Source organism: Cebus imitator, unplaced genomic scaffold, assembly GCF_001604975.1.
Source record: "Cebus imitator isolate Cc_AM_T3 unplaced genomic scaffold, Cebus_imitator-1.0 Scaffold13, whole genome shotgun sequence".
Lineage (NCBI taxonomy): Eukaryota > Metazoa > Chordata > Mammalia > Primates > Cebidae > Cebus > Cebus imitator.
The window spans coordinates 3,784,937-3,795,865 of record NW_016107328.1 but is presented as its reverse complement, the minus strand read 5'-3'; the positions used below and the strand labels follow the sequence as shown (position 1 = coordinate 3,795,865).

The 10,929-nt window shown below is 40.5% G+C and overlaps 1 protein-coding gene across 3 annotated transcripts in view; it reads right to left on the bottom strand.

The window, feature by feature from the left end:
• Nucleotides 1–682: 682 nt before the first annotated feature.
• The window catches only part of TMEM71 (transmembrane protein 71), a 64,420-nt gene continuing 54,173 nt past the window's right edge, over nt 683–10,929 (bottom strand). For all 3 annotated transcript variants that reach the window (XM_037728468.1, XM_037728470.1, XM_017500261.2), the window contains 2 exons: nt 5,341–5,402; nt 683–1,716 (listed from right to left, as the gene is read on the bottom strand). In XM_037728468.1, the coding sequence (XP_037584396.1) occupies nt 1,589–1,716; nt 5,341–5,402 (190 nt within the window). In that variant the 3' untranslated portion in view covers nt 683–1,588. The remainder of the gene's footprint in view (nt 1,717–5,340; nt 5,403–10,929) is intronic.

Genomic DNA, 10,929 nt, shown 5'->3' with positions numbered 1-10,929 from the left:
GGCTTCCCTTTATGGGTAACCTGACCTTTCTCTCTGGCTGCCCACTTCACCTACTTGTGAAAATGGGAAATATATGGGACACATCCCAGATCTACTAAATTATTACACAAACCTATTTCAAATATAACTGTGGTAAGTTTACTAATGGTTTCCCAAAATAGCCAGGTTCTAATCGTAGAAACCTGTGAATGTTACCTTATATGACAAAAAGGGCTTTGCAGATGTCATTAAGTAAATGATTTTATCTTGAATTATCAGAGTGGATTTTAAATGTAGTCTTAAGTGTCCTTTAAAAAGGGAGGCAAAGGGAGATTTTGCTGCAGAAGAGAAGAAGATGATGAAATGATGCAAGTAAGAAATCAGAGCTGTGTGCTTTGAACGTAGAGGAGGGGGCAACAAGCCAAGGAATACAGGCAGACACCAGAAGCTAAAAAAGACAAGGAAATAGATTTTTCCCTAAAGCCTCCAGAGGGAAAACAACTCTACTGACCTTTATTTTAGACTTCTGAACTCCAGAACTGTAAAACAATAACTTTGTGTTGCTGTAAGCAACTTGGTTTGTGGTAATTTGTTAAGGCAACAAAAGGGAAATAATGCAGTCTTCAATTGATGATGTTACTCCATGATTTCCCGGAAAATACATGTAGATATACAAACACATACACGCACACATACAAATTTCCTGATTATTCCATTTATTTATTAGTTTATTTTTTAACCAAAAGTGCAATAAATGCAAATGTTACACAAAGTTATATTTTGGCATTACCATTTCAAGCACAGGCAATTTTCTGCATGTAAGAGTTTTTACTCAGAGAATATTACATAGAACAAATTGATAGTTTGAATTACAGGCCATATTTGCTTTGCGAACATGCACCAAGTGTGGGGGGTAGAAAGGGAACATCTTCTACAGCCCTCGAGTCAAGTCAAGCACACCATTTTCATGCATTTCAAAGCACTCTGGTGCTTTGCCTTTATTTTGCCTTTAGGCATTTTTCTGTGGTATGTCGTTAAGTGCAATTTAAGTGAAAGATAATTACAAGCCCCAAGAAGATTAAAAACTTGGTTTAGAAAGTGGTTCAAAAGAATATAACATTCAGAAAATGCTCATTTCCCATCCATTTTCTTATCAACCACCACCTACTGTTGCCACCTAATATCAAGTCACTCCACTGGAGTGAATGACACACTTTTGCAGCATTATATTTTATGTACAAATTGCATTTATTTTTATTCAAGTTGTCAAGTTGGTATTAATTAGACAAATTTACTTTCATTATTCTATTAAGCAATTCCGCGAGGGATAAGTGCATGTGGCAGGCCCAGAAATCTGCAGTTACAAGCTCCTCACAGAATTTCCTAATGAAAATTAATGCTCGAGAAGCACTGCCTTAGAGAATCACAGGGGAACATTTATTACAGGCGGTCGCCCTCCATCACATTCCTCAGTCCTCTCCCTTTCAATTGCTGGTGTTTGCAAAGGAAAGGCAAATTAATATTATTTTCATGAGCGTGTTATAATTTTGATGGAAAAACTGAGATCATTTAAAAATCACATAGGCAAGCTAACACGGCTTTTTCTCAATTATTCGCTTACTCCCTTCCAGTAAAACACCTGATTCCAAGTGGACTGCAAGTTGGACAATTTGCAGATATCCAGATGGAGGACATTCATCGAAGGCATTCCTAAATGACTGTCAAATTTTGATAAACCTAGATTGGAGAAAGAAGAAAAGAAATGCATAATTCCGCATACACAGGAAGCGCAGTATCTAATCGCTGCATGCCCATGTGTGCATATATATGTACACACCCACCCCCATACGCACAACTGGCCTGAATAATCACAACTAGGAAGAGTGGAGCCTCAACTACAGGTACTTTCTGTTTTTGCTTTTAACCTAGCAGTTCTTAGCTCTCTCCTTTTTTGCCTGAAAGGGTATAAAGGTTTCGATCCCCTAGCCCAGCGTGGTACTTCGTTAACTAACATTTCTTATGGTTTTCTCTTCCCACCTGCCTTTATGGCATTTTTCAGTATTATATCTGTATTTTAATTGCACTTTAAGTGAAAGGTAATCATGAGCCTCAAGTAGATTAAAAACTTGGTAAAAAAAAAAAAAAATTGACTCTCTTCTGCCCAGTGGAACAGCCTGTAGGGTAACAGGTGGATTTTCCCCATATTTTTATTCCCTAAAGTTTATTCATTCATTCGTTAAGTATATGAACATACATTCCTTCATCTAAGAGAGAACAGATGTTATCCACTTTGTTGCTACTAAATCGTAAGTGTGCAAAATGTCGCCGATACTAACATATCATTACTAACATGAGATACCTGTGCTGATCCTTATTTGCAAAGGGCAGTCAGGTCAATGGTGAAGAAGATAGATAGTCCCTGTCCTCACAGACTTTAAATTTAGTGAGGAAAGCAGTGGACTAAGAATTTCATTATCTTATGAAAAGGGATATGATCTGAGAAGTGTGAGGTGCTAAAGAGGTGCTGAATTTAATCTAACTTGCGCAGTGCAGGATGGGTGTGTGTGTTGAGGGGAGGGTGCTGCATTAATAATTGCTGAAATGAATTCAGTGCTTGCCCTCCACTTCCTTAGATCCTCAACACTGATTGTTAGAGGAGACTTATGAGTCATTCTTGACTCTTGATATTATAACCATGTGTTTGGTTTATTAGTTTCTCGATATGTTTATATAAGAGGGAGAGGGTTGCAAAGTCTTTAATATACACGCAGAGCTCTTGGCTTTCAAGGAAGTACTTTAAGAAATGATGCAACAAATACATTCAATTTAATGAATATTTATGGAGTACATACAATTTTCAAGGCTTTAGTGGTAGATACAAAAAATGAAGTCAATCGTTCTTGGTTTCACAGGTCTTAAATGCAAGTGTGTGTGTATATGAGGCTGGTGGGTAGGAAACAGGGAAAAATGGAATGGGAACAAGAGAAGAACAAGTAAAAGCATGTACACAAATAATCAAAGAAGGAAACTTATTCCACAAGTGAGTCAGAAGATAAGAGCATTTGTTCACGATACAAATATTGGCCTGATGCAATTTCTTTTAGGAGAAAACAAACAATGAGCTCAGAACAATGGGAAGTTCTGAGAAAACAGCAGGTGACATAACCCCTGCATTCGAATATTGGCTCTTCCAGGAGGGGCCAACTGAACATACTCCACACTCCTCTTAGTCTGGGAACCGACCTCCTTGTGCTCCCCGGCTCCTGTACCATATTAAAAGGCAACTCCACCTTGCCCTTTACATGCCCTTTACTCTAACGAGATGATGAAATCTTGAGGCCAGCCACATGCCAGAGCATTGCCATCTTGGCACCTAGTGACTGTGTCTAACCCATGGTAGACACTTCATTAACAGCAGTTGAGCTGAACTGGGCACTCCATACATTATAGAACATATCATAAATTATCAATAAAGATTTGGTAACTTAGGTGGTGCCACTTTAGAAATCAAGGAGTAAAGGTTTTAGAAATCATCTTTTCAAGATTCTTGCAGTTAATGTGCAATTACCTGGAGAAGTAGTTAAAAATAAAGACACCCTCTGAAACTTTGATTCAGAAATGTTGCAGTCAGGATCCGGAAATCTGCTTTTTAAACAAGCTTCCCAGTTAATTCCAGAGCCACATTTTGAGAAACTCTGCTCTCCTTACAGAGCTTTCTAGCAAAACTATACTTGTCTTTCTGATTTATTGCACAGGTTCATCTTGAAACCCAGGGAGAAGGAATTTATATAATTCATACTGATGAATCATAGTAATGTTTTCATTTTTGAAAGTTGGGCAACAAAATTGCTCTTTGGGTGAAAATCAGACATGATTAGTTAGTCCACTCCTGACTAATTGTTATCTCAGCCCATGAATCTGAGCACGCATGCAAACCTGTACTAATGTCATGTAGGATACATCTCTACGCCTCTGTACAGCCATAGAGAGCAACCTGTACCTAGAGAAAGGGAGGTATCTCAGAATTGTTTTAAACAAATGTCATTCATTTCTTTTTCTTTGTCTTTTTAAGACAACTTTTCTCTCTGTAGCCCAGGCTGAAGCACAGAGGCATGGACACAATCACGGCTCACTGCAGCCTTGACCTCCCAGGCTCAAGCAATCCCTCCACCTTAGTCTCCCCAGAAGCTGGGACTACAGGTGTGCATCACCGCACCCAGCTAATTTGTTTATTTTTTGTAGGTCTCGCTATGTTACTCAGGCTGGTCTTGAACTCCTGGACTCAAGGAATTCTCCCGCCTCAGCTTCCCAAAGTGCTGAGATTACAGGTGTGAGCCACCATGTCCAGCCTTATCATTAATTTCAGGGTTAAATCATAAGGGTTTCTTGAGTTATCCAGATTCAATTTTCTAAATATCAGGTTGAACAAAACTTAGCTATATGTGCATCCCCAGAAACCTGAAATACCTAGAAATTATGGGAAGCATCACTCAAAATGTCAGTAAATCAATATTGGCTAGACTCCTAAACAAAATAAATTTTCACTAAACCCCATTGTGATTTCAGAATTAACACAGATTTTGTAAGCGTGCCATAGTGAATTAAAGACCTCGGTCTCCAAGCCATGGGAGTTTGCCTCTGGCAGCCATATTGAAATGAAGGTAATTAACACAGTTCATCTTGCAATAGGATACTGCTTTCAGGCTCTTTGAAATTCTACAAGCATCCCACCCAGACCCAGTAACCCTTTGAAATATGCTGAACCATGGCTGTTAACACACAAGGGGATCATTAAATGAATAAGAAAAGGCAGAGAAATCACAGTTTGTAACTGAGATCATTTCATGGGCAGTTTGCCAGCTATTTGGGAAAGTCTAACACAAAGGTTTCTTCATATGAGGCATTTATAAAGTGTAGTGCTATGACTTTACAAAATCACTTTTAAAATTATTTTAAAGGACATTGCCTTTCAAATTATTTTCTAAGTCCTGTTCCTTAAAAATTATTTTGATGTAAAAATTTAGGAGGCAGATGATAATACTATTAAATTTTATCAGCAACAGAAAGTAGTCTTCAGGGCAAAGGATCAGGACATTTCCTATATGTAGTCATTGTTATCTGTTACACAGTGGAAACCATTCTCAGATATCAGATTATGGTCACTTTTGTCCAGACAATAATGATTACAGAGGCAACACTTACAGAGCACAGGCAGGGGTTTTGAAATAGCTGGCAAGGCTGAGAAACAATTATTTCACAACTTGAGTGAGAAAGAGGAAATATTTAAAAGTCATTTTAAAACGACCAAAATTGGAATAAAATACAGGCATCATCACAATAACCTGAGAAACAGTTACTTACAAGCTATAGTTACCATCAACGAGTATGTGAAGACACTGGCTAAGATTTCTCCCATAAACCATCTGAAACAACAAGATTGCTCTGATTTAGCATACTGATTAGGCATTTCCAACCTAATTCCAATGTGATGTTTTTTAGATTTACTATAGACACATGATTTCAAGGTTTACTATGAAACTACAGTTTTAAAGAGAGTGTGGTATTGGCAAATGGACAGACATATAGATCAATGAAAGAGAGTAGACAGACCAGAAGTACACTCATGCAGAGAAAACTGATTTGAATTGAGGTGCAGAAGCAATTCAAAGGAAAACATAGTCTTTTCAGTCAATGGTGTTGAAACAACTGGATATTTACATACAAAAAATGAACTTCGACATATATAACAACCTTACACAAAATTTAATCCAAAATGGGTCATAGACCAAAAATGTAAACTGTAAAAATGTAAAACTTCTAGAAGAAAACATAGGGGAATATTGACATGATCTTGCATTTGGCAATGAGTTTTAAAATACAATATGAAATGCATAATCCATGAAAGAAAAGAAATGAATAATTGGACTTTATCAAAATGTAAAACTTTTGAACTGTGAAAGACACTGCTAAGAGAATGAAAAGACAAGGTACAGTCTGTGAGAAAATATTTGCAAATGGCATATCTGATCAAGGACTTCTATCCATAATATATAAAGAACTCTTAAAATTCAATAATAAGAAAATAAGCAGCCCACTTGAAAAAATGAGCAAAAAATCTGAACAGACACTTCACCAAAGAATATATGCAAATGGCAAATAAGTATAAGAACAGATGTTCAACATCATTCATTATCAGAGTAATGCAAATTAAAACAGTCAGATACCACTGCATACCTAGTAGAATGGCTAAAACCCAAACAACTGACAAACGAAATGCTAGGGAAGATGCAGAGCAACAGAAACTCTCATTCACTGCTGTTAAGAATAAAAATGGTGTAAACACTTGGAAGATAGTTTGGCCCTTGCTTACAAAGTGAAACACAGACTTACCATATAACCCAACAGTTGCACCCCTTGATATTAATTCAACTGTGTTGAACTCTGTGTCTGTGCAAAAATCGGCATGTGATTCTTTGTAAAAGCTTTGTTCAAAATTATCAAAAACTGGAAGCAACGAAGACACACTTCAATAGGTGAATGTATAAACAAACTGGTACATTCATACAAGGAATATGATTCAGCAGCAAAGAAGAATTAGCTAATTGTAGAATGGCATATTTATTATTGCTATGGGTTAGTATCTTCTCTTAAAGGAAGTGAATAGTTTTCTATATTAATCATATACAATCAAAATATTCCATAGGCTAAATAACTGTTTCTAACAAAATAAGAAATGAAGGGAAGACAGAAATGGTGGGAAAAACTGAAGCCCCATAAGTGATGGCAGCAGCAGCCCATCTGGAGCAGCTGCTGCAAATACACCAGCTGCAGCAGGGGAGGCGTGGCCAGGGTCGTGTGCTACATAGAGCCTGCAGGAACTGGGAACAGGAGGTAGCCCGGAAGCAGGAGGGAGCCCGGAAGCAGGAGGGAGCCCGGAAGCAGGAGGGAGCCAGAACTGGAGGGAGCCCGGAACCGGAACTGGAAGGGAAAGAGGCCCGCCCTCCTAGGTGCAGCTGCAGCTGCCCAGCCACGTCTTCGAACCCAGGCATCCCTGCCCTCTTGGGGGCCTTGGAAGCCCCCCTGCCCCTGCAGGCTTGGAAGTGCCTGCTCCTGCCCCTGGCCTCTCCCTACTCCTGTTGCCTGCTCTGCTCTCCCAGCAAAGTCGTGGCTGGGCCCCCATGCTATCACAACCTAGCCGGATGTCTGCGCACTTCCAGCGGTACTGACAAGACGCTGCCTGCTGTCTCAGCCCCCTCCAGACTTTGAACACCGACCAGCGTGGGAGGGAGGCCGAGAGAGGGCTGAGGGCAGCTTCGCCCTGCAGGCAGCCCCCACCCCCACCAACAGCCTGAGTGCCATGGGTGATATGTTGATGGTGGCAGGAGGCAGAGTGGATCCTGGGCAGAAAGGGGTGTGTCCCTGGTGAAGCCCCACCTTCCAGCCAGGGACAGCCTGAAGCCTGGGAGCCGGGCTGCCAGTTCCCCAGGAAGGAGGCCCAGAGTGAGAACTTACGGTGCTTTTTCTGGCCCCCCTCCCCTGCCGCCATGGCTGCCCACGGACCAATCAGCACAAAGGTCCTCCCTTCTGAGCCCATAGAAACCCCCGGACTCAGACTCACAGAGAGGTTGGGACTACCAGCTATGGGAAGGAGCTACCCACTACTCTTCTCAACTTGGGATGACCTGCTTGCAGAAAGGAGCTACCCACTCTGCGTCTCCTCTCCATTGAGAGCTGGACACTCATCAAGATGACCTGCCTATGGATAGGAGCTACGCACTGCATGAGGGTTGAACTCATCAAGACTATATGCCTGTGGAAAGGAGCTACCCATTTCAGGTCTCCTGAGAGCTGTTCTGTTGCTCAGTGATGTGCCTCTCTACCTTGCTCACTCTCCAGGTGTCTGCATGCCTCATTCTTCCCGGATGCAGGACAAGAACTTGGTACTGGCCAAATGGCAGGACTGAAAGAGCTATAACACCAACAGAGCTGAAACATCTCCCCACACCACCTTGCCCAGCAAGTTGTGGAAAACAAGGAGAGAACAGTTGCAGCCCCTTGGGGAGTGCAGACCTAGGGGTTCCCTAAGCCAAGGCTGAAACATCCTCCTTGGGGCTGTGTGGTTCCTGACATCTCCAGGCTTTTGGGTGCCACCTCATTTCCCTTGTCCAGATGCTGGTGTCCACAGCAGAAGCTGCTCCTGGTATGTTTGATCCAGCCAGCCATAGCCTCACATGGAGCTGGCACCTGTGAGGTGCCAGTTAGGGTTAGGGTTAGGAGTTGCCTGCCTCACTGCAGCAGCTGGTGTGTCTGACTGTGCACAGTGACCAGACCCCACACTTCTTTGCTCACACATCTGTCACCACTTCACACCTTGCTTGCCCTTGGCAGGCATGTGATCCAGGCTGGTAGTGTTGGCCAAGCGCAGCCTGCCAGGCTGAGTGAGTGGAACAAGACCAGTGGACACAAGCAGTACTTAGGAAGAAGGCGCCACCAGCAACAGAGGTTTCCAGCTGGCAAAGTGACACCCCAAGGATCCCATGACAAAAGGAGCAAAATTCAATGTGAGCTCTAAGCTCATATTTCTGCTCCCTTCCCCACCTTTCTGTTTTTGGTAATAGTTACTTTTAAGCTAAAAAAATGAATGAGGTATTAATTCATGCAACAGCATGTATAAATCTTTCTGCATCTTGCTCTATGAAAGAAGCAAGACTGAAAAGGCTATGTTCTGTATGACTACATTAATATAACAATCTAGAGAAGCCAAATCTATAGGGACAGGAAACAGATCAGTGGATTTCAGGAGTTTGGGGAAGGAGTGTTTGACTAGAGAACCACAGAGAAACTTTTAAGTATGATAGAACTAGTTTGTATGGTACTGTAGTGATGGATATATGGCATTGTGCAACTTGTCAAAACCCATAAAATTTTGCAGCAAAAGAGCAAACCTTCATGCATACAAATTTAGAAATATCAATCAGGAAGTTAGGGGATTCCAGGATGGAATGCAGACAAAATAATCTAAGTAGTATACATGTATAGCATAATCTTACTGAGGGGAGTGGGGAAAAATAACTTTGGAAAATGGAGTTTCAGCTGTACTCAAGTCAGGAAGATTGTTTCTCACAGTTGGTATTGATTAATTCAGATATGTCTGTATGTGTAAACTAGCTTTGAACAAATTAGTAAGTGGATGCCAGATGGTGGAAACCTGGTTTCTAACTGTAGGAGCACGAGGTTACAGGGAGGCAAGGTGAGGAGAAGGCTAGAATGAAGCGTGTGGTATTGGGTTAGAGTTAGATATAACAATATGAATGATATTTTGCTTAAAATATATGCATAAATGGTTACAAAAATAATTTTTGATATGTAGGTACATATGGGTCAGTATACATACACATATTTCTTATTCCATCTACTGACTGGCTATAGAAGCAATAACATCCCAGTAGCTCTGAGCACACCCAGCACCTAGATCTTGGTTTCTAGTGTTCCATAATAGAAAGAATAAGGGGTTCTTAGAAAAAAGGCTGAGGGCTAGGGCAGGAAAAACACCAATTGAGTGTGAATTATCTGGTAGTAACAGAAGCAAGAAAGCGTTCAAGAAAAAAAAAGATTAGGAGCATGTGAAAAGGATACAGGAACCAATCTGAAAGAGCTCTCAATGGCAAGAGTCAGAACAACTTGCAAAAGAAAGAGAAAAACATTGTATAACGTTATAACCCAGAGTATAAAATAAAAATGTGTAAGTACCTACTGATATAAATAAATGTTTAAATAAATAAGTGAAAAGGGGGAGGCTAAAACTAAGAGGATGATTAAGGAAGTCTAGTGTCACAATGGGAATAGGTGCTCCCCAGTCGATTTAAGGAGAAAGCTATTTTATCTGCAGGAAGAGTGCTCACAAAGGCAGGGGTTGTAAAATGACTTGGTGTTTAACAGGCTAGAATTAGTGTGGTGGGGAAAAGGATAGTGCAGTGGGTCTGACATTCCTAGACCTGGGAGAATAAATAGATAGCAGGTGGGAAGATGAAAGAAGCAGATCTGAAGCTCATTAAGTAGCTGGACTTAAGGCTGTTGGCTAATTGAGTCTTATAAAGATGGCACTGGAGGGAAACTGGTAGGAGGAAAATTAGGAGGCTACTTGTAAAGGCTCAATATATATCTGAATCAGAGTCATGGCAGTGAAGAGATGGAGGTCTAGATGACCCACACCTGTATATTCCATAGCACATTTTGTCTGTGAAAAAGCTATTCAGACAAGTCAGACCTAACACCCCTTTTAAAAACAAAGATTTCATTTAATAACAGTAATGCCTCTTCTTGTCCTGAAGTAAAGTTCTTAAGTAATATAACCCATCTACATAAGTAATCTAGAGATGATTTAAACTATATGGGAGGATATACATAGGGTATATGCAAATACTACATCATCTTATATAAGAGTCTTTAGTATTCAAGGATTTTTGTATCCAAGGGAAGCCCTAGAATCAACCCTCCTTGGGTATTGACGGACAACCGTATTCAATGCTTGCACTTACCAGTTATTATTAATAATTTGTATCTTGAAAGTCCTCTTCTTTGGTACAGATTTTAAATCAATCTCTCTCTCTCTCTTTCTCTCTCTCTCTGTCTCTCTCTCTTTCTCTCTCCCCCTCTCTCCCCCCCACCTCATCTCTAACTTTATTACGACATCTATCTCTGTTGCACTTCATAACTGCACATTGTTCTGCAGTGTGGACAAATGTAATTTATTCAGTCCTCTATTTATGGATATTTGGGTTGTTTCTATTTTTTGCTATTGCCAAAATGATGTGCAAGAGACCCCAAATAGCTAAAACAATCCTGAGAAAGAAAAAAAAAGTTGGAAGACCCATGCTTTTCCACTTCAAAACACTACATGCAAAAGAGTGAGGTTGAACTTCTACTTTATGCCATATACAAAGATTAACT